This window comes from Ranitomeya variabilis, chromosome 4 (assembly GCF_051348905.1).
Source record: "Ranitomeya variabilis isolate aRanVar5 chromosome 4, aRanVar5.hap1, whole genome shotgun sequence".
In the NCBI taxonomy this organism is placed as follows: domain Eukaryota; kingdom Metazoa; phylum Chordata; class Amphibia; order Anura; family Dendrobatidae; genus Ranitomeya; species Ranitomeya variabilis.
In genome coordinates, this window is record NC_135235.1 from 635,895,256 (window position 1) to 635,919,103 (window position 23,848).

General features: G+C 46.7%; 1 protein-coding gene and 1 long non-coding RNA gene across 2 annotated transcripts in view; both read left to right on the forward strand.

Annotated features, from left to right (window-relative positions):
* The first annotated feature begins 1,687 nt into the window (after nt 1-1,687).
* LOC143767336 (uncharacterized) lies at nt 1,688-4,503 on the forward strand. The gene is made up of 3 exons (XR_013213697.1): nt 1,688-1,827; nt 1,916-1,994; nt 2,345-4,503. It is a non-coding gene; the product is annotated as an uncharacterized LOC143767336 (long non-coding RNA).
* Nucleotides 4,504-6,119: 1,616 nt separating this feature from the next.
* LOC143767226 (uncharacterized) overlaps nt 6,120-23,848 on the forward strand; it is a 40,944-nt gene continuing 23,215 nt past the window's right edge. The window contains exons 1-6 of the mRNA XM_077255391.1: nt 6,120-6,163; nt 6,655-6,804; nt 6,934-7,113; nt 7,196-7,319; nt 7,400-7,497; nt 18,697-18,787. Coding sequence (XP_077111506.1) covers nt 6,727-6,804; nt 6,934-7,113; nt 7,196-7,319; nt 7,400-7,497; nt 18,697-18,787 — 571 coding nt within the window. The 5' untranslated portion in view covers nt 6,120-6,163; nt 6,655-6,726. The remainder of the gene's footprint in view (nt 6,164-6,654; nt 6,805-6,933; nt 7,114-7,195; nt 7,320-7,399; nt 7,498-18,696; nt 18,788-23,848) is intronic.

Here is a 23,848-nt window from a genome sequence, read left to right on the forward strand (position 1 = left end):
AGAAAATTTAGGTATAGCCTTCCCCAATACAAAAAGTGTACGAGACTGGCTACCTCCAAAATGGATATACAATATCCTGAATTATCCTATCGGCGATTTTTGGGAAGATTTTTTATTTTTTACTGAAGGCGGACTCCATAATAATTGCACATGGTAAAATAGAAACAAAAGTAAATAGTAGTATATATAACATTATGTAAGTGCTGCCATGCAAAAGCTACTGCGTATAGCCCAACAGTAGACCGGTCACCGTTAGACTGTGCGTCCTATCCAACAATTATTCCATGTGCTTACACCAACACCCCAGCACGGAACAAACCCAAACCAATATTATCATGTATCATATGATTTACCAATCCGGTAAATGGAAGAAAGAAAAATACCCCCATAATGGAATATAAAGGTAATCCTTAGTCAGAAATATTTAAACTGTATGAAGTCTTAAGGCGGCATCATATACAGATTAATTCCAAAAATGTTTAAATCCTCATGTACCAACAATATTCCGGAAGACAGATAAGGCACCTGGGGCCTCCTATAAGATCTCACACTAAATTCACTCAAATTCCAGACATGCCTTTACTACCAAAAAATTGTACATAAGGAGCTAATGAGACTAAGATACTTATTAAAGGGAGAATACTTCACCAAGCTGGAATGATCTCATTATGTCAAAAGTTGGAATATACATATACGGTGGGCTATATTGGGTACCAATCACATGTAAAAAATCATAACTGTTTATAATAACCAGTGAACAGAAGCTCCTCATTAAGCCCAGCCGGAGAAAGGCTCCGTAATTTATAGATCCATTTGGACTCACATCTCAACAACTGATTAGTTAGATTCCCCCCTCTAATAGTTTCATATATGCCTTCTAATCCCATAATTTTCAAGCCTCTGATATTACTTCCATGTACTTCAAGGAAGTGTGCCGCTACTGAGGTTAGAGTCTTCCCTTTCTCCCGATCTCTTTTCGCCAAACTGATGTTGGAAAGGTGTTGTTGACATCTCTTCCTCAGCTCCTGCGATGTCTGGCCCACATAGATTCTGGGGCAGTCACAGAGAATTGCATAGACGAGATTTCTCGACCTACAGTTGAAAAAAGATTCCGATTTAATTGGAAAAGGTAATATAGAGATACATATTTGTTCCCGTGCTACTAGGAATTGACAAATATTACACCCCCCACAGGGGTATGTACCACGGATCCGTTTACCCGTTCTTAATTCCCTTTGGAGGTCCCAGAAGGAACTTTGTTGGTTAGTCTTGACGTGGAGTCTTTATATACTAGCATAGCCCATGATCAAGGTGTTCAAGCAGTTGCATTCTTCCTGGAGAGACATCAGGAGAATGGTGAGCATAATCTCTTTTTGTTGGAGTTGCTTCATTTTGTCCTCGATAAAAACTATTTCACCTTCGATAGAAAATTTTACAGGCAAATCACTGGGACTGCTATGGGGGCGCGTTGTGCGCCCTCTTACGCGAACCTATTTTTGGGCTGGTGGGAGGAGTTGGTGGTTTATCAACATGTGATGTTCTCAAGTAAAATAGCCACCTGGCGACGTTATATAGATGACGTTCTGTTTTTGTGGACAGGAACACTTGAGGAATGTAAAAAGTTTGTCGCTGATTTAAATACTAATTCTTTAAATATTCATCTGACCTCCACCATTTCAGAATCGACTGTGGATTTTCTGGACATTAAACTAACCATAAGAGAAAATCGGGTCTCCTCCTGCCTCTATCGGAAAAAGACAGCAACGAACAACCTTCTACATTATTCCAGCTTTCATCCGACTCATTTGAAGAACGGAATACCAAAAGGTCAGTTCCTGAGACTCCGTAGAAACTGTAGCTCAACAACAGATTTTTATGGGTTAGCAAAAGATCTAACTACCCGTTTCACCAACAGACAATATCCCAAAAAAATCGTGTCAAGAGCCTTCAAAGAAGCTGAACAAAGGGATAGACAAAGCCTCTTCACTAAACAGGTGCGTGATTCAGCTCGACCTTTATCCCTTATCACGACTTATAATAATCAATGGTCAGATATATATGGGATCCTGAACAAGAATTGGAATATTCTGCTATGTGAGCCAAAACTTTCGTTGCATATTGCACCTACTCCCAAAGTGGTGGCGAGAAGAGCCAAGAACTTGAAAGACCAACTTTGCCATAGCCACTACCAAAGACCAAAAAGGGAATTAAGAACGGGTAAACGGATCCGTGGTACATACCCCTGTGGGGGGTGTAATATTTGTCAATTCCTAGTAGCACGGGAACAAATATGTATCTCTATATTACCTTTTCCAATTAAATCGGAATCTTTTTTCAACTGTAGGTCGAGAAATCTCGTCTATGCAATTCTCTGTGACTGCCCCAGAATCTATGTGGGCCAGACATCGCAGGAGCTGAGGAAGAGATGTCAACAACACCTTTCCAACATCAGTTTGGCGAAAAGAGATCGGGAGAAAGGGAAGACTCTAACCTCAGTAGCGGCACACTTCCTTGAAGTACATGGAAGTAATATCAGAGGCTTGAAAATTATGGGATTAGAAGGCATATATGAAACTATTAGAGGGGGGAATCTAACTAATCAGTTGTTGAGATGTGAGTCCAAATGGATCTATAAATTACGGAGCCTTTCTCCGGCTGGGCTTAATGAGGAGCTTCTGTTCACTGGTTATTATAAACAGTTATGATTTTTTACATGTGATTGGTACCCAATATAGCCCACCGTATATGTATATTCCAACTTTTGACATAATGAGATCATTCCAGCTTGGTGAAGTATTCTCCCTTTAATAAGTATCTTAGTCTCATTAGCTCCTTATGTACAATTTTTTGGTAGTAAAGGCATGTCTGGAATTTGAGTGAATTTAGTGTGAGATCTTATAGGAGGGCCCAGGTGCCTTATCTGTCTTCCGGAATATTGTTGGTACATGAGGATTTAAACATTTTTGGAATTAATCTGTATATGATGCCGCCTTAAGACTTCATACAGTTTAAATATTTCTGACTAAGGATTACCTTTATATTCCATTATGGGGGTATTTTTCTTTCTTCCATTTACCGGATTGGTAAATCATATGATACATGATAATATTGGTTTGGGTTTGTTCCGTGCTGGGGTGTTGGTGTAAGCACATGGAATAATTGTTGGATAGGACGCACAGTCTAACGGTGACCGGTCTACTGTTGGGCTATACGCAGTAGCTTTTGCATGGCAGCACTTACATAATGTTATATATACTACTATTTACTTTTGTTTCTATTTTACCATGTGCAATTATTATGGAGTCCGCCTTCAGTAAAAAATAAAAAATCTTCCCAAAAATCGCCGATAGGATAATTCAGGATATTGTATATCCATTTTGGAGGTAGCCAGTCTCGTACACTTTTTGTATTGGGGAAGGCTATACCTAAATTTTCTAAGTGGGAGCGCCTGCGCAGTGTAACATGCGTTGCCAGGTATCCATGACAGCATCTTACGATGCGCTGCAGTAATTTCCGGCATGCTGCAGGAGCCGGTATATTTGTTAACATGTTCGGCGATAATCTTATATGAGTGGGAGCGCTTGCGCAATGCAATGTGTATTATAGGACTTCCCTGGCAACACTTAGTTATGCGCATTAGCGGATCGCTGTATGCTGAAGGAGCCGCTATGTCTATCAGCACTATTTTTAGCTGTAAAACGGCGCCTGCGCAGTGTAACATGTACTGCAGGGTCTCCTTGGCAACGCCTGACTATGCGCAGTAGTAACTTCCGGGACGCTGAAGAAACCAGCATGTCTGACGGCGTGCTCTCTAGCTGCAGCTGCACTATGAATAATAAATTGTGAGTACTATATATATTGGGGTCCTTTGTTTATCGCACTATACCTACCCCTGATGAAGTCACAGTAGTGACGACACGCGTCGGGTCGACCACGCAGGATTCGGTCCCTTTTCTCTTTATTCCAGCCTCCCTGGCCACCCTCATGGTATGAGCATGTCCATTAGGGATCTTTGTACATTCTCTACCAGAAGCAGGATTTGTCACTAGATCTTTAATATTGCCTTCACAGCCAGTTAACCATAACCTTTTTTGATCTCTGATGTTTCTTATATTTAGCTGTGGCACTTTATTGGTAGTCTGAGTGATTAGGACAGAACTAATTGTTTGTATTATCTCAGCTAGTGAATTTTGTATGCTTATATATTGGGTACCAATATAGTCTTATTATATTTGTTTCAGGGAGATTTATTTGCTATATCATAAGTATGGAGGTATATATATAAAAGGGTCCGCTCCTGTGTGTATAGATCTGTCTTCCCACTATTCTCTTGGGTAGACTTTTGTTGTCTTTTATGTATTTTAAATGTTTTTATATTGTGAGTGGTGTGGTTTAAGGACTATGACTTAATAAAATTTTGAATATTAGATGATCCCTGCAGTTTTGCATGTCTCTTTTTCTTGTTTTGGTTTATTGTACTGTATTGACATGCTGCGGGTTGAGCATCTGTAATTATTAGCCTGATGGTGCCCTCTTTGTTTAGTGTTTTGTTAATTATACTTACCATTCTTGTCGCTGCTCCTCTGCGTCCCGCCTCTCCTCTTCCTGGGATCCTGTGCAGATGGTAGTGCTCGGCTTCAGGAAAATGGCCGCGGGATGCCGCGCGTGCGCAGATTGAGATCGCGGCGGCCATTTTCCTGAAGCCCGAGTTCCATTGCAAGTGCCAGGGCTGGTGGGAGCAGGACCTATGAAGACGTCGCGGTCACATGACCGTGACATCACGGCAGGTCCCTCCCGCACACCAGCCCTGGGACAGGACCTCACCGCAAGCTGACACTTGTAATGGAGCGGTCCGGGGAGCGTGGCGAGGAGCGAGAAAGGCGGCGGAGGGTAAGTATAGCAGGTTTTTTTTTTTAATTATTATTTTTAATATGCATATTTTTACTATTGATGCTGCATAGGCAGCATCAATAGTAAATAGTTGGGGGACACACAGGGTTAATAGCAGCGGTAACAGAGCCCGTTACACCGCGGGCCGTTACCGCTGCCATTAACCCTGTGTGAGGGAGATTACGGAGCGGGCGCCGGGCAGTGAGTGCAGGGAAGTAGGGGAGGGACTAATCGGACTGTGGCCGTCGCTGATTCGTCGCGGCAGCCATGACAGGCAGCTGCCGAGACCAATCAGGGAACGAATAACGGTGACAGAAGGACAGAAAGACGGAAGTACCCCTCAGACAATTATATATATAGATAGAAGTGTACTACAAAGCACGTAATACTATGGATGATAATATAGTCAATTCCCCCCACCCCTCCAAAAAAAACGTGGTCACATGCAGCAGATATATAGTTGGCAACGGACTGCAAAGCCCTAAGCCCTGCCTAGAGACTGTATTCTGCCGCTCTCCATTCAGAATCCGCCCCAGTATCAACGCTAGAGGAGTTTGATCTATTCAGCTGTGCACACACAGCTCTGAACAAGCACTCTCTCCTTCCAATTAGAACTGTCCCTGATCTATGCAATGGTGTCAGAATTTTGCAGAATTAAATGTTTGTTTTTTTGTGGTATAAAAACACAATAACGCGGCTTCTCATCTGCACCAAAACTGCATCAAATAATGGGGAAATTACATAAAAAGTTCAGTAATAATGTAATAACCAGAGGAGATTCATTGTTGTTACGTGGTTCGGTGCGGATCCTGCAGAAAAACATTATTTCTGCACCGCGCTAGATGTCGCATAGAGAAGATTCTGGAACATGAGAAAGTTCTATCTGCTCCGACTGTGAATGATGAACGCAAATAACTCCATAGGTCGCAACCGTCCCGGATTTGGGTCTCTGCCCTGCAGTCTTGGGGGTCTGCTGAATGCCCCTCACTGCCCTCATGCCCCCTCCGACATCTCCTCCTGCCGGGGCAGAAAGAAGAGGGATTGTCTGTGGCCACAGGGGGCGCTAGAGGGGAAGAAACATTTGCCCCATGCTGAGCAGAGATTCTCCCTCTATTCTGTGACCCTGTGGAGTTCTGCTTCCAGGACCTGTGATGATGTCACAGTCATGGGATCAGTCACATGGGGGAGGAGCAGGATGGAGCTTGTAGGAAGTGAAGGGTTTTCCATGTAGGAAGCTGCGACATGTAAGAGCTGAAGGGAGAAGTCTGCACTGGTGAGCGGTAATGGGGGAGCAGGGACTGTGTGATAGAGGGGACAGGACTCAGTCCTGGGGGGCACCGGGACTCTGCACATTAGGGTACAGCCGGCTCCACATGTAAGAGCCGAAGGGAGAAGTCTGCACTGGTGAGCGGTAATGGGGGAGCAGGGACTGTGTGATAGAGGGGACAGGACTCAGTCCTGGGGGGCACCGGGACTCTGCACATTAGGGTACAGCCGGCTCCACATGTTAGCATTATACCTAGTGTTCAGCTCTGCAGGTGGAGGTCTGTGGAGATTCTCTATTACTGTGTACGGGGAAGTAACCCACCCAAGAGCTGAGCCTGTGATAAATCTCTGTATGTGACTATAATCGGACTGTGTGTTATACCGGGGGCAGGACGGGGCCATGACTGGATGTAGTGATCATGTGACGCCGGTAACAGCTCCGGAGGTTTCTTACATGGGATCTTTATGAAGTTACATCGTCACCTTCTCCCCATTCAGGTCCCTACAATATCGGATCCTCTCAGTGGAGATCTTCTATATAAGAGAATTCTCCTGAGTGACCCTACAAGGATGGATAGGGACAGAGACAAGATGGCGGAGAGGATATTACACCTCACCCTAGAGATCCTCTTCCGGCTTACTGGAGAGGTGAGAGATTCTGATGAGGTCACATTACATCATTCTTATCTATGGGAATAACAGATGGACAGAACTGGAGAGGTGAGGACTCTGGGAATGTCTGTAGTGAGGTTTATTAATGTGTCTCTCCATAACCAGGATTACAGAGTAGTGAAGAAGACCCCTAGTGAGTGCTGTCAGGCCCCTGTGTCTGAGGGATGGGGAAGACCCCTGAGCCCAATCACGGGACCTCCACCTCACCCCCTGATACATGAGGACATCAATGACCAGAGGATCCTAGAACTCACCTACAAGATGATTGAGCTGCTGACTGGAGAGGTGACACTGCTGGGAATGCTGGGACATTATACAGTAACACTATGGAGGGATCGGGGGATGACAGTATTATTGTATGTGTCAGGTTCCTATAAGGTGTCAGGATGTTACCGTCTATTTCTCCATGGAGGAGTGGGAGTATTTAGAAGGACACAAAGATCTGTACAAGGACGTCATGATGGAGGTTCCCCAGCCCCTCACATCACCAGGTAATAGACAGGACTAAATACACACAGCCTATTATCTGTATATAAAGAATGAATTCAGTCCCTGTATGTGATTTCTACAGTTCTTTCCAGTGAAAAGACAACACCCGAGAGATGTCCCCGTCCTCTTCTTATCCTAAACTGTAAAGAAGAAGATCCCAATGTTCCTCAGGATCATCAGGTAGACTGAGAGAAGGTGTCATGAGATCTTCCATATGATGTGTAGAAGGCTGTGAAGGTCTTGTGCTCTGTTGTGTTTTATCTGCCTGTATTATACACTGAATGGCCAATTTATTAGAGACACTTTCACACTCTCATCTAAAACTTATTAGACACATGACTGTGGAGTGCAGCATAAGGGCACTTACAGACGGCTGTATAAATCAGACTGAGATCAGAACACAGTGCATGTAATGTTCAGTGGTTCTCCGAAGCTGAGCTTAACAGCTGCACTCTTGGGTTGGGAAAGCTGCCGGGCAGTGCGTTCTGATCTCAGTCCAATTTAAACTGTGTCTAACTGCGCCGTAAATCGAAGTGATTAGTTTCAGACTGGGAACATTGAGTACCGTATTTTTCGGACTACAAGACGAACTGGACTATAGTAAAGAAGAAGAACCTTGCACTCAACTTATGTTTATATGGAGCGGCCCCCAGACGCAGGGCAGCGGGGTACTCGGTACCGGGTCTCTCTCTCGGTTCTGGGGATGTCACGGTGGCCTGACCCAGTCCGTGGCCCTGCTAAGGGGCGCACAATTAAAGATGTAGATGACGGTGTAGGTCGCAGTAAATAACGAGGACACAGGGTTGCAGTCTCTTTACCTCTTTACTGAAGGCTTCGGCATTCACAATCCAGAGCACTGCTAACAGGGCTGGCTGAGACCGGCCGGTCCGAAGGCACATCCAGAGTTCCCTTTGCAGGTGGAAATCAGTAGCCTACCTACTAGCGCCTGGGTGTTGTAGTACTTCCCTGCTGAGCACCACGGGATAGTCCTCACAACTGTCGTGTTTGTTTCTGTTCTTTCTCTCTCCGTCCCCCAGATGATATGGATAGGACGCACCCGTATGACGGGGTAGGCCTGGTGTTATTTTATAGGGACCCTAGAGACACCCCTCTCCCACAATTGCCTCCGTTGTCTTCATTAGGTGAAAAAGGTGAGACAGCCAACCTAAAGTTAACTGTCCTGCCGTTGGTTTAAAGTAATGCGTAGAGTCTGTTACTTTCTCGGCGTTCCGGCCACCGGCTACGCACCTCAGTAGGATGTTGCCGATCTCGGGGCACGACTCCTACTGGTTCTAACGCCTTTGTGCTGTTATCTCGTTTCTCACTTCTCCACAATATCCTTCGCTTCGTGTCCTTTCTTAAGATGCCGCCGCAATGAGGTGCAGGCACGGCTCCGTAACAATCTGTCCTTTCGCTAGGCCACTGTCAGGATCCCACCCCTGACAGGGACCCCCTTGAATCTTCCCAAGCAACCTCTTCTCTCACTAGGTGTTACCTGGGCAAAACCCAGTCAGCTTCTCCCTAACTTCCTATCCAACCCCCAGTTTTACCAGAGTGTGAGGAGTGGCCTAATACATAGAACCCTTTGCTCCCCCTGGTGGCCGGAGTGTGAAGTGTAATGTGTGACTGTGATACCTGGTCAGGTGAACTCCTTTAGTTCAATCAGACGTAACATCGTTCCCCTTAGTGGCAGAGCGACATTACTGCAACGACCAGGACTCTGGGGTGCTGTACATACGAATCCAATTATTCAATCGCAGACAGTGGTACGTCAAAACGTTTCGGTCTCAAACATCAGTTGCTGTGAAGCACATAATAGTAATGTAAATGTAAATACATGATGAGAACCGGACCATAGGACACACCCCAAATAAAAAGACTTTTAAAAGATGGTGGTCTGTCTTATAGTCCAAATTTACATTATCTTACCTGATAGGCGCCGACGGTGGAGCAGGGCCACAGGAGGAATGGTCCCTACGTAAGGAAGCTGGCGGCTCCAGAAGTGGGGCAGTTCTACGGGCCCTGGGTGGGAGGAGAGGGTATCCCAGCGGCGTGATGCTGCAGGCCCTGCGTCGGTAGTGAGATTGAGCAGAGTGCGTTCAGTGGAGCAGGGTCACTTTCTCAGGAATCTGGTGGCAACAGAAGTGTGACGATGCTGCGACCCTGTGGCGGCACCCACAGCCTCAAGAAAATGGCTGGCGGTGCATGCACAGATTGAGATCGCCTCCAGATGCCCACGGCTTCAGGAAAATGGCCTCCTGTAAACCAATGATGCACTCTGCTCTGCTCACCACCGACATTGGGCCCACAGCATTGCCACACTTTTGCCACCGCCGTGTTCCTGAGAAGGGACCCTGCTCCACTGCCACAGCAACCACCCGGTAAGCCTGTATTTGAACTATAGGATGCAACCTCCATTTTCACCCAAATTTGGGAGGAAAAGTGCGTCTTATAGTCCGAAAAATTGGTAATCTGAATTACTTCGAACACTGTCACAGCACAAGTACGTATTTAAAAAATTGCCAACCTTATGGATTTTTTGCATGCAATGATATGAAGGGTATACTGAGAATGATGTGATGAATGAGAAATATCCAGTGAAATTGGATCCCATGGATGAAAACAACGTATCAAGGAAATTGTGAACAATAGTGCTGTGAACATGTGCAGTTATACACACTGCAGATGAATACTGCGCTAGTGTTCAATTAATGTTAGTGAATGCAGTCATCATTCAATAGGACAGATGGGCCATGGCAGCAGGAGACAAGTTCCAATGTCAATGATGACCAACGGAAACAGAAAAGAAAAAACTTTTATATGGCAAAATAAATCAAAATAATGTTGTGCGCAATGGAAAACATTCTGGTTTAGGGTGAACAGTTCAGACTGGTAGCGGTGGAGTAATGGTGTTGGAGGATCTTGTTTTTGGCACATTCTTTATCCTCTATCTGTTTATAGATGTTTTGACACTAAGGGTACCGTCACACAGTGCAATTTTGATCGCTACGACAGTACGATTCGTGACGTTCTAGCGATATCGTTACGATATCGCAGTGTCTGACACGCAGCAGCGATCAGGGATCCTGCTGAGAATCGTACGTCGTAGCAGATCGTTTGGAACTTTCTTTCGTCGCTTGATCACCCGCTGACATCGCTGGATCGTTGTGTGACAGCGATCCAGCGATGTGTTCGCTGGTAACCAGGGTAAACATCGGGTAACTAAGCGCAGGGCCGCGCTTAGTAACCCGATGTTTACCGTGGTTACCAGCGTAAAAGTAAAAAAAAACCAAACCGTACATGCTCACCATCTGATGTCCGTCCGGTCCCTTGCCGTCCGCTTCCCGCTCTGACTGTCTGCCGGCCGGAAAGTGAGAGCAGATCACAGCGGTGACGTCGCCGCTGCACTCTGCTCTCACTGTACGGCCGGATCTGTCAGAGCAGGAAGCGGACGGCAAGGGACCTGACGGACATCAGATGGTGAGCATGTACGGTTTTTTTTTTTTTACTTTTACGCTGGTAACCACGGTAAACATCGGGTTACTAAGCGCGGCCCTGCGCTTAGTAACCCGATGTTTACCCTGGTTACCCGGGGACTTCGGCATCGCTCCAGCGCCGTGATTGCAACGTGTGACCGCAGTCTACGACGCTGGAGCGATAATCATACGATCGCTGCGACATCACGGATCGTGCCGTCGTAGCGATCAAAATTGCACTGTGTGACGGTACCCTAAGGTATAAGTTTGTCTGTTCATGGCAGCTGTTTACTCTATGGTAGAAAGATAATGACCCGTGTCATGTAGTCAGTGATTGCTTCCAATGTAAGGGTTTCTTGGACTGAGATGTCCTATTGCGACCCAGGCACTATATAATATATAAATATGTGTGTGTGCATTGTGGTATCGGCTCACTGGCTGCTTACAGAGATGGGCAGAGGGACACTGTCTCTTTAAATTTTCCACTGGCTTATTATATACATGTGGCATAAACTAGTGTGAAAAAAAATAAACACAGCTCTTTGTGCAAAACAGGAAAGCAAAACAAAATGGTATACTGTCAGTATGGCTGCGGGGACCTGCCCACTTAGGATTGCTGAAAACCCACGGTTCAGTTTATTATGAACACGAGCACCACTCTGCAGTTAGCCTCTCCAGGTATACTGAACACTGAATGACTGAAAAGGCTCACTATTTACATTCTAAACCCCACCGCAGAGAGGAGATATGGTGAACTGCCTGGTTCCTGCTGAAAAGGCTCACTATTTACATTCTAAACCCCCCGTGGGGAGGAGATATGGTGAACTGCCTGGCTCCTGCTCTTCAGCTGTTCATTTAAAAACCTAGCTCTTAAAACAGCTGATTAACCCCTCTCAACACTTAGTGTGCGGGAGCAAACTTTCAAAGGCTAATAGCCTTAGTGAAACATATCTTCCCTCCAGTACTTTGTCTATGCCTTTGTTACATATTACTCCCAAAAAAGTCGGGAATTTTGGCACCTTCAGGCACTAAACAGGGAAGTCTAGACAGGGCATCTGCTTTACCATGTAACTTTCCAGGCCTGTGCTCCACCTGAAATTTCTTGTCCTTCCTTTCTATCATCCATCTCAGAGGTGCAGGATCTAGCCTGAACTTCCGTCCCAACAGATTGTACCTCAATTGCCCATCTGTTGGCCAAGCATTCTTTTTTCCCACTATGGCACAGTTTTTTTTACACAAGCAGAGCTTAGTTGCAGGATGGGATGTTCCTCCCCAGTTACTTCTTGGAACAACAGGACTCCCAATTTGTCCTCTGAGTCATCCATCTGGACCACAAATTCCTTTCTGAAGTCAGGTGCAATCAAGACGGCTGCTTACATAGGGCGAGCTTCAAGTATTGGAATGCCATCTTTGTTTAGAAGACCATTTGGCCATCGACGTCTTTGTGCCTTTAAAGGGAACCTGTCACCCCCAAAATCGAAGATGAGCTAAGCCCACCAGTATCAGGGGCTTATCTACAGCATTCTGGAATGCTGTAGATAAGCCCCCGATGTATCCTGAAAGATGAGAAAAAGAGGTTAGATTGTACTCACCTGGGGGGCGGTCCGATCCGATGGGCATCTCGGTCCGGTCCGGGGCCTCCCATCTTCATAGGATGACGTCCTCTTCTTATCTTCACGCTCCGGCGCAGGGGTACTTTGTCTACCCTGTTGAGGGCAGAGCAAAGTACTGCAGTGCGCAGGCGCAGGGCCTCTCTGACCTTTCCTGGCGCCTGCGGGACCGGACCACAGCGGCACCAACCCTGGGAGAGTATAATCTAACCTCTTTTTCTCATCTTTCAGGATACATCGGGGGCTTATCTGCAGCACTGCAGAATGCTGTACATAAGTCCCTGATGCCTGTGGGCTTAGCTCATTTTTCGATTTTGGGGGTGACAGGTTCCCTTTAAGAAGGTTCATCAGGGGTGTGACTATCATGGCAAAATTAGGGATAAATCTCCGATAGCATTACAAAATTCCCAGACATGCCTGAACCTGTTTCTTGGAGGACAGGTTTACCTTGGATTACTGCCACCTTCTTCACTTCCGGCTTTGTTTTGCCCTTTCTGGCGATGTAGCCCAAGTATTTTGCCTCTTTTTACCCCATAGAGCACTGATTTGGGTTTATGGTAAACTTCCTTGGCTCATCCACTATTGCCTGGATCTTCTGCAGGTGACTTCCCCAATCCGGTCTGAAGATCACAATGTTGTCCTGGTCAGCTGTGGCATACTTTGTGTGAGAGGCTAGGATCCAGTCTATTGCCCTCTGGAAGGTATCTGGGGCATTCTGTAGCCCAAATGGTATCCTGGAAGCAGCCATAAGGTACAGAGAAGGCCATCCTCTGCTTGGAACTTTGAGACAGGAGAATTTGCCAGTACCCTTTCTTTACTTCCAGGGTGGTGATGTATCTAGCTTATTCTAGCCTCTCAATGAGTTCATCGTCGTAGAGCATCGGATACTTTTGGACACCTCATTTAGTTTCCTGTAGTCGTTACAGAAATGCCACTTTCCATCTGACTTCGGCACAAGGACAATGGGCCTGCACCATCAGCTCTTTTACTCCTTGATGACGCCCAGTCTCAAAATTCTCTTCACCTCCTTCAAAATCACCTTGCGACTGACTTCGGTGATTCAATATAGCTTTTTGTTCACCCACACATATGGTTCCATCATATCTCATGATCAACATCCTGCGAATGTCCTGGTGACTCCGAAAACAGGTCTCTGTTTCGCTGAAGCAGTTCTCGGCAGTGTTGTTTCTGGGCCAATGACAGTGTCTCTGCCACTTTGACATCTTCAACCATGGCTTCAGGACTGACCCCCAGGCACGTAGCTTCCACTGATTTTTCAGTTTATTTGCCATGTGCCTCACTCCGATGACCAGTGCAGCTTCCCTTTTGGTCATTTTGAGTTCAAATTCACCTTTGTAATAACCATCCCTTAAAATGGCTGATTAACTCCTCTCAACACTTCGCGTGCTTCAGCAAACTTTCAAAGGCTAATAGCCTCAGTTAAACATATCCCCCTCCAATATTTTGCCAGTGACATTGTCACATATCCCTCCCCCCTCTGCACAAAGCCGGGGGTTTTGCCACATTCAGTCACCAAACAGGGAAGATTACACAGGGCATCTACATTACCATGTAGCTTTCCACGCCTGTGCTTCAACTGAAATTTCTTCCCCTTCCTTTCCCTAATCCATCTCGGGGGCGCATGATCTGACACTAGCCTGAACTTCCATCTCCAACATGTCAATTCCCATCTGATGGCCAAGCATTCTTTATTTTTCCCACAATGGCTTCAGGACTGGCCCCAATCCATGAAGCGTGCAGCGATTCTTCAGTTTATTTGCCTTGGGACTCACTGTTGACTTGGGCTGGGTCTGGACCGAATGACCCAGAAGGCTGACTATTTTCCTTCTAAACCCCACCCTGGTGAGGAGATATGGTGAACAGCCTCTCACCCGCTCTTCAACTTTTCCCTTAAAAACCTAACCCTCAAAATGGCCGTTTAACCCCTTTCAGCTCTTCGTGTTCTGGAGCAAACTTCTAGCTTTCAAATCACTGAAGCTAATAGCCTCAGTGAAACATATCTCCCCTCTAGTGACTTTATAACAGTTGTGGTGATACGCTACCTGAGTGTGTTGGGGGACACTCGCTTGGCATAGGATTCAAGCACTCAGGCACGGTACCTCACACAAATCTGGTTTATTAAACTTCATAAACCACATGACATACAGTCTTTTTCATTATGTCCATGAACTTATCACGACCACCAGTCTGTTCATGCAGCAGATAAACTTCTCTGCCATATATTACAATCCCATGGCCGGGGTTACCTTTCAGGAGTTCCACTCCTCATGCTGACTTCACGTCAATCCCAGGTCCTCAACACAGTCCGACCAGGTCTACGGTCTCTAGATGCTTCCAGGACGACTCCACTCCCAGGAGCCTCCAACACTGACCGTCCAGGTCTACTTTCTCTAGGTGCTTCCAGGACGACTCCACTCCCAGGAGCCTCCAACACTGACCATCCAGGACCTACAGCACACAGGCCACTCAGCAGTGTCCAGGACACATGGAAGTCTGTCCACACTTGCAGACTACCAAACACTCACCATGTGCTGCACACACTTCCTTTACATAGGTGTAACCACACCCAGGTACCTGTCACATGGCCAGTCAGGTGAGCGTGACATCACCACAGGTCCTTAAACACAAAACCATCTTAGGTGTTCAGACATGCATCTTTGGGTGGGTTTGTAGGTGACTGGACCCATCCATCTCTCCAATCACCTGGAAGCCTTCCCAATGTAAACAAATCCCTCAGCAGTAGATCTGCTTGAGCAAAACATACCCAGGCTTCCATCACAGGGCCACCCACCTCTGCGATACATATCGGCCATTCACAACACTGCTAGTCACTGTTTCATCACAATTATGCTTCCAAGTGCATTTTGAAGTGCACAGACAGCGCCCCCTGGCTGTAACATTGGTCACTGCACCACACAGTATATATAGTATAATATACACTCTCTCTCATGCACACACTGTCATACACACGCACACACACACACTCTCACACACATTCTATCACACACACACACTTTATCTCTCACACACTCTCACATTAATTTGCTCTCATTCTCACACACGCTCTCACTCACACACACACTCACGTCAGAAGTAACATATAGACAAGGAAGATTACAGTCCATATTATGAAAATGAACTGAATTTTACTAAATGATATGTGCGTGTGTATATGTATACCATATTTTTCGGACTATAAGACGCATTTTTTCTACAAAAAAAAAAAGCTGGCAGCGGCAAAAGTGTGGCGATGGTGTGGGCTCGGTGAGCAGAGCGGAGTGCATCTTTAGTTTTTCGGTGCCCATTTTCCTCAACCTGAGATCTCAATCTGTCCATGCACCACCTCCAGCGGCCATTTTCTTCAGGCTGTGGGCTTCAGGGAAATGGCTGCCAGTGGCTGTGCGTGCACTGATTGAGATCTTGGCTGGGCTGAGATCCCAATCTGCGCACCACAGCCTCCAGTGGCCCATGGTTTTAGGAAAATGGCCACCAGGAAACTAATGATACACTTGCTCTGCTCACTGCCGACATCGGGCCCACAGCATCATACTGCTGGGATACCCCATACTCCCCCATGGCCCGCAGCATTGCCCCACTTCTGCCACTGCCGGCTTCCTGAGGAAGGGACAATGCCTCCTGTGACCCTGCTCCACTGACGCTGCGGCCCCCAGGTAAGATACTTTAAATTCAGACTATAAAATGGACCACCATCTTTTAAAAAATCTTTTTTTTTATTCCTGTTTTCCACCCCAACATTTGGGGTGCATCTTATGGTCCGGTACATCTTATAGTCCTAAAATACAGTGTATATAAATGAGTGTATGTATATGTCGCAAAGAGATAAAGAGAGACAAAGAGAAGAGTAACTACATGACTTGTAAATAACATGTTCTGTTTTCTAGAGAACCACATAAGTAATACAGTTTCTAGTAGTTAGATCAAGTACATTTCGCTGGCCGTCCATCTTTCCTGATAGCGCTTTTCTTGACTTTTTTCCACGCTGACCACTTATTCTGTATAATCCATGTCCTGGCTACCTAGATTTTTCTAAACTCCGAAGTTGTTGTTATACTAGCGTTGTAGCAGCTGCGGACTTCCTCCGTGAAGCCCCGCCCTCAGCCGCACCTCCGCCGCTAGCTCCGCCTATTTCTGCATGCGGCCGGCATGCAGCCTGTGTACCTATCTTTAACATTAGGTATGAAGGTCGTGCGGCTGTATGCGGATGCTTCCGCATGCGTCGTTTTGACGATGCAGAAAAACAAAGAAATTGCTACAAGCTGCGTCCTACGCTAGTCGCCGCATCATCAAAACGACGCATGCGGAAGCATCCGCATACAGCGGCACGACCTGCGTACCTAATGTTAAAGATAGGTACACAGGCCGCATGCCGGCCGCATGCAGAAATAGGCGGAGCTAGCAGCGGAGGTGCGGCCGAGGGCGGGGCTTCACGGAGGATGTCCGCAGCTGCTACAAACGCTAATGTGAAACCGGCCTTAGCCTTTGTCCTTATCGTCTTGGGGTACCCACAAATACTTAGCTACCTTTCTGCACCTTAAGCTAACAACTCCTAGAATTGCTTTTTCTACCTCCTTAACAGATCTTTGATCTGGTCCCAAGTTCTGCTAGCTGTACTCTAGTTTCTTTGCTACTTTTCAGTGGTCAGTTTAGAAACAGGCTGTCCTCGTCCTTTCCTGTCACACACACAACCTGCTCCAGCCTTTTTTCCTTCTCAGTCTTTCACTTCTGTGTTCAACTTTCAATCTACAACTAAGGCTGGGTTCACACTGCGTTAGTGTGACCCGTTTAACGGACTACGTTACACCGCGGCATAACGCGGTGTAACGTAGTCCGTTAACGCCACCATTGAATGCAATGGCGGACGCATCGCTAGCGCACGCCCACAATGGGCGTGCGCTAGCGATGTGCCGTCATTGAGTGACGGACCCTGAGACGCGGGCTGCAGCGTTTCCGGGTCCGTCACTGCTAGTGCAGATAGAGCTAGCAGAGCTCCATCTGTGCTAGCGGGATGCAAACGCCGGCACTTGCTCTAGCAGTAGCCCGTTAGCGTATGTGCTGAACGGGCTGCTGCTAACGCAGTGTGAACTTAGCCTAAACTCTATTTATAGGGTAAACCTCCCCATTAATTCCAGATTTTTCTGCACACCTAATATAATATCTCAAGTGCCAACAATGAGGAGTTTTTAGTGGTGCCACAACTTCACGCTACATCTCTCAAGACTCCCCCCTAGCTGCAGGGCTAACCCTCTGTAACTCTCCCCTGCCCAGCTGTAGGGCTGACCCTCTGTAATTCTCCCCTGCCCACCTGCAGAGCTGACCCTCTGTAACTCTCCCCTGCCCAGCTGTAGTGCTGACCCTCTGTAACTCTCCCCTGCCCAGCTGCAGGGCTGACCCTCTGTAACTCTCCCCTGCCCAGCTATAGAGCTGACCCTCTGTAAGTTTCCCCTGCCCAGCTGCAGGGCTGACCCTCTGTAACTCTCCCCTGCCCAGCTGCAGGGCTGACCCTCTGTAACTCTCCCCTGCCCAGCTGCAGGGCTGACCCTCTGTAACTCTCCCCTGCCCAGCTGTAGAGCTGACCCTCTGTAACTCCCCTGCCTAACTGCTACTCTTCTATAACTTTCACATAAAAGTGAGAAAAATAAACCATAGCGTTAACCAAAGTCACAGTACTTTGTGTCAGTGTCATGTAATACCAGTATAACTTGAAACACCACAATTAAGCTTTGTCCTGCAGAAATTTTGTTTATGGGGTGCTAGCATTTTCCACTATTTTACACCAGGAACATGCCAGTGAAATTTGCTTGTTTTCCCGCCAGTTCTCAGATCCTAATACTATAAAGAGACTAGGTAGAACAGGTTGTTCAGAGAATGTCAGTACCTTCATCTAATTTGTGGCACTACAAGAACCTATCCTGTAGGCATGGGGCCAGTATTCCTGGGGAACAATGTCAACACCTAGTGGAATCTGATGCAATTCTTTGCTGCAGTTCTGAATGCAAATGGCGACCCCACGTGCTACTGAATGGGTGTCTCTAGTAATGTGGCCATTGAATATGTTATACTTGTTGGAGATGACTGAAAAAAGCTGATCGTAGACATTAGATGTCTTCTGGTTTTTCTCTCAATTTTCTGGTTATTGAGGTTTCTGGTTCGAAAAAGAAACCAATAAGTTGGAAGTTGTAATTTCATTGTTTTTCAAACTTATTTCACCAAACGTCTTCATCTGTCTGTGACTTTTACAATATTTCTTTCAGGATAAAGATCTGCCCCATATTAATACTACAGAGACATATGTGAGGGGTGATGAGCAGTGTAAAGAGGAGATTCCTACAGATAACCACACAGGTGAGTAGTGACCACTAAATGCAGAGAAGTCACAGATTTTACTCAGTCACTGACTTGAAGAATAACTATAACCAGATGTTCATTATTTTTGGGGTGATGCAGTAGGGTAATGCTAAGTTCACATTGCATTAAAGCAGCCCGTTCAACACATGCGTTAACACAAGTGCCGACATGCCATTGCGCTAGCGCAGATAGAGCTAGCAGATGCTCTATCTGCGCTAGTGGTGACGGACCCAGAAACGCTGCAGCCCGCGTCCCAGGGTCCGTCACTCAAAGACGGCACATCACTAGCGCACGCCCATTTTCGACAAAAATTATTTATGGTGATAGATAAATGCTGTGACTAAAAATTGTTGATTTGTTTTTAGCCATGTCAGTTTGTATAACTATTAGTGATGAGCGATCGTGCTCGTTGTGTGTGCTACCCTTGTGTCCCCATTTTTTTTGGTGTTTTAAATTCACCGAAAAAGGCCTCATATATCTGCGTGCTCCAAGTTTGGGCATTGGAGGCCAGTGTACTGATTTTTTGGCTGTGTGATACTCAAATTCTATACAGCGCTATTTAGCATAAAAAAAAAAATTGAAAGGCCACAGATTTGCCAGTGTTGTATTTCCATTACAGCCATCATATATCTCTGTGCTCTAAGTTTGGGCATTGGAGGCCGGTGTACTTATTTTTTGGCTGTGTAATACTCAAATTTTATACAACTCTATTTCACATAAATTAACTTTAAAAAAAAAAAAAATTGAATACATTCTGTTAGGTCAGGCTGAGGCCTGCCTGGTGTTTAAGGTTGGGAAAATCGTAGATTAGCAGGCATACTGATCATATATTGTTTCGCTACTAATAAAGACATTTGTGTTGAGCATTTGAAATAGTGCAGTAGTCCATTTAAAATGGTTAAGGCAAGGGACGGGGAAGAGGACGTGATGCTGATGGTGCATCACGGACAAGGCCGTGGGCAAGGTGAAAGTGGGCAACAACAAAGACTCACATCTTCTCGCTCGATCTTCCTGTCCCAGTTTCTAGGGGACCGCAGCACACCACTATTGAAGCCAGAGCAGTGTGACCACCACCTTGTCTTCCACACGGTCAAGTCTGAGTAGCTGTGAGTGTGGCCAGGATATTCCTCACCCTGATCCTCCTTCCTCCCACCATGCTGAGTGCCCTGAGACAAATGAACCCACACTTGGACACTCTGAAGATTTGTTCAGTTTTACATTTCAAGATTCAGAAATCTCTGCCGGTCAACTTGAAGTGGGGAAAGATGAGAATGCATGAAGAGCTGCCCAAAGCTTTGACCAGCCCCGGTCAAACGAAGGCGATGGTGGGAAAGTGTCCCAAGAGGTGGACGATGATGAGACACAATTGCCAGAAAGTCAGGAGGAGGAGCAGGGTGTGGATGTGGTGGATGACATAGTGACTGACCCAACCTGGCAGGAGGACATGCATAGCGAGAACAGCAGCACAAATGGGGAAGGAGGCATATCCCCACAACAGGCAGGAAGAAGCAGTGTGGTGGCCACAGACAAAAGGCATGCATCCGTTCCGCGTAACACCAACATGAGTGAAGTTGCCATTCCACCTGAGAGATCTTCCGGAGTCTGGCTATTTTTTTAAAGACTCTGCCGATAACCCCAAACAGGCCATTTGCAGCACCTGCCATGCCCGCATCAGCAGGGGTAGCAAAACAACCAGCCTGACCACCACCAGCATGATCAGGCACATGCAATCAAAGCACCCGACTTTGTGGGCCTAACCCCAGGCTCCAGGACCACGGCCTGCTGGTCACACCACTGCTTCTTCCACTGTTTTGCGTAGAAGCCAATCCCCAGTACACCGTGCATGTGAAGATGCCTCTAGCCCTGCACCTGTTGTGGCCCACAGTAAAGCAGCACCATCAGCAAGCGCATCCTCGTCCTTGTCCCAGCACAGCGTTCCGTTGTCTATGACCAATTCTTTGGAACGCAAGCGGAAATACCCCGCCAACGCCCCACAGGCCACAGTCCTCAATTCTAATATTTCTCTTCTGCTTGCGCTAGAAATACTGCCTTTTAGGCTTGTTGAGACGGATGCTTTCCGCAACCTGATGCCGGTCCCCAGTCGCCACTATTTCTCCCGGTGTGCCGTACCGGCATTACACCAGCATGTGTCCCACAACATTACCCGTGCCCTCAACAATGCTGTTACCGGGAAAGTCCACCTAACCACGGACACGTGGACAAGTGCTTCTGGGCAGGGACGAAACATCTCAATGACGGCACACTGGGTTAGCATAGTGGAAGCCGGGACCAGTCGGACCTTGGGATGGAACACATCCTCCCCACGCCGAGGATTGCTGGCCCTACGTCAATCAGATTTGCCCCCACAGTATACAGCTCCTACACCACCTTCTCCTTCTCTTCATCCTCCATGTCTGAAATCAACACATCAGTCAGAAGCTGGAAGCACTGCAGCACTGCCTCAGACAAGCGGCAACAGGCTGTGCTGAAACTAATCTGCATAGGTGACAAACCGCACAATGCAGAAGAGTTGTGGACAGCGCTGAAAGAGCAGTCAGATGTTTGGATGACACCGCTGATCCTACAGCCAGGCATGGTCGTGTGTGACAATGGCCGTAACCTGGTGGTGGCTCTGAGGCAAGGTGAGCTCACACACGTACCTTGCTTGGCCCATGTGCTTAACCTCGTGGTTCAACATTTTCAGAAAAGCTACCCGGAGCTGCCGGATCTGCTAGTGAAAGTACGCCGTCTGTCTGCCCATTTTAGAAAGTCAGCTACAGCTTCAGCCGCCCTTGCCGTGCTTCAGCAGCGTTTTCAGCTTCCAGCTCACCGACTGTTGTGTGATGTCCCCACGTGCTGGAACTCTATGCTGCATATGTTGGAAAGGATTTGTGAGCAGAAGAGGGCCGTTGTTGACTACCAACATCAACAAGGCCGTCGAATTTCAGGTCAGACTCCACACATAAGACCTCAGAAGTGGACATGGATGTTAGACATATGTAACATCCTCCTAAACTTTGAGGACTGCACCAAGATGGTGAGCGGTGATGACGCCATAATTAGCATCACCATCCCGCTTCTCAGCATTCTGAAAAACTCTCTGTTCACAATCAAAGAGGATGCATTGCAGGCGGAGCACAAGGACATGGAGCAAGGAAACATACAGGGGGATTACACTCAGCCCAGCCCCATGTCTTCTCATTGTGGATTGGTAGGCAATGAGGAGGAGGAGGAAGAACAAGAGCTATTTTCATGCGCTTTAGACGGTACTACAAACACATCTGTATTAGCTTCTGTTCAGTGGGGATGGCCTGAGGAAAGGGAGGAGGAGGAGGACAGCATGGTCAGTCGTCCTGTTGGTGAGGACACCAGTCTTGCCTGTTAGCACTCTGGCACACATGGCTGACTTCATGTTGCGCTGCATTTCACGTGACCCTCGGATTATCAAAATTTTGGGTGACACTCATTACATGTTGGTGACACTCTTAGACCCACGCTACAAGGAGAACTTTCAATCTCTTCTGCTTGAGGCAGAGAGGTGTACTAAAATGTTTCAGTACCACAGGGCCCTTGTAGCGGAATTAGTTGGAAAATTCCAATGTGAGAACGCTGACAGCAGACGTCAGAGTTTGTTTTACAACCAAGGAGTCCAAGCGAGAGAGACAGAAGTACAATCCAGCTCAGGCTGGGGAACAATGGCAAAGTTCTGGGATAGTTTTCTCAGACCCTCCCATCGTGCCGGCACAGAGGCAAGGGGTGCTGTCACAAGAAGTGCAATGTTTGGGAAGATGCTGAGGGAGTACCTTGCAGATCGTACAACCGTCCTCCATGATTCCTCTGTGCCTTAATTATTGGGTATCCAAGCTGGACACGTGGCATGAACTGGCTCTCTACGCCTTGGAGGTCCTGGCCTGCCCTGCTGCTAGCGTTCTGTCAGAGGGGTTTTTAGTGCCGCTGGTGGAATTATAACAGCTAAGCGCATCCGCCTGTCAACTGAAAATGATGACAGGCTGACTCTTATAAAAATGAACAAGGCCTGGATTGGGAAAGACTTCTGTATACCACCAAGTGAAAACAGCGAAACATAACCTCAAATACACTCTCTCTTTTGGGGAGGTTTATTCTCATGCACCTCTTCAGAACCACACATGGGTATACGCTTCCAGATTTGGTCTGTTTGTTTTTATCCTCCTCCTTAGTCTCATCCAGAACCACTATATCACCATTGTGAACGTGGTCTGTACAGTGCATTTTGGCCAAGGGTGCTGTGATGACACTCTTTTATTTTTTTTAAAAAGGACAACACATTGGGGAATTGGGCATGACATTACATTGGGCCTACTTCTTAACTCTGTCTCCTGCAATCTGTCCTGTACCTGCCAGTAGATCACCAGGGTGAACGTGCTCTGTATGTTGGCCAAGGGGTCTGTGATGGCACTCTTTTTTATTTAAAAAAAAAAAAAAAAAAAAGGATTTTACATTGGGGAATTGGGCATGACATTACATTGGGCCTACTTCTTAACTCGGTCTCCTGCAATCTGTCCTGTACCTGCCAGTAGATCACCAGGGTGAACGTGCTCTGTACGGTGCATGTTGACCAAGGGGGCTGTGATGGCACTCTTTTATTTTTTTTTTTTAAAAAGACAACACATTGGGGAATTGGGCATGACATTACATTGGGCCGACTTCTTAACTCGGTCTCCTGCAATCTAAAATGTACCTGCCACTAGATCACCAGGATGAACGTGCTCAGTACTGTTATAGGCCGTTGAAGTTTGGGCTAGGGGCATGCGATGGCACTAGTGTATTTTTAAAAAAGGTACCCCCATTGGGGAATTGTTTTGCGGACCATACACTGCATTACAAGTCTCAGAGACCCAGACCACTACATTTGCCCTAATTCTTAATTCTGTCTCCAATGACATGACCAGAGTGCACGTGCTCAGTACTGTTATAGGCCGGTGATTTTTGGGCACGGGGGCTATGAAGGCAGTATTTCATTTTGTAAAAACAGGACCCCACATTGGGGAATTGGGCATTCCATAACATTGGGCCTAC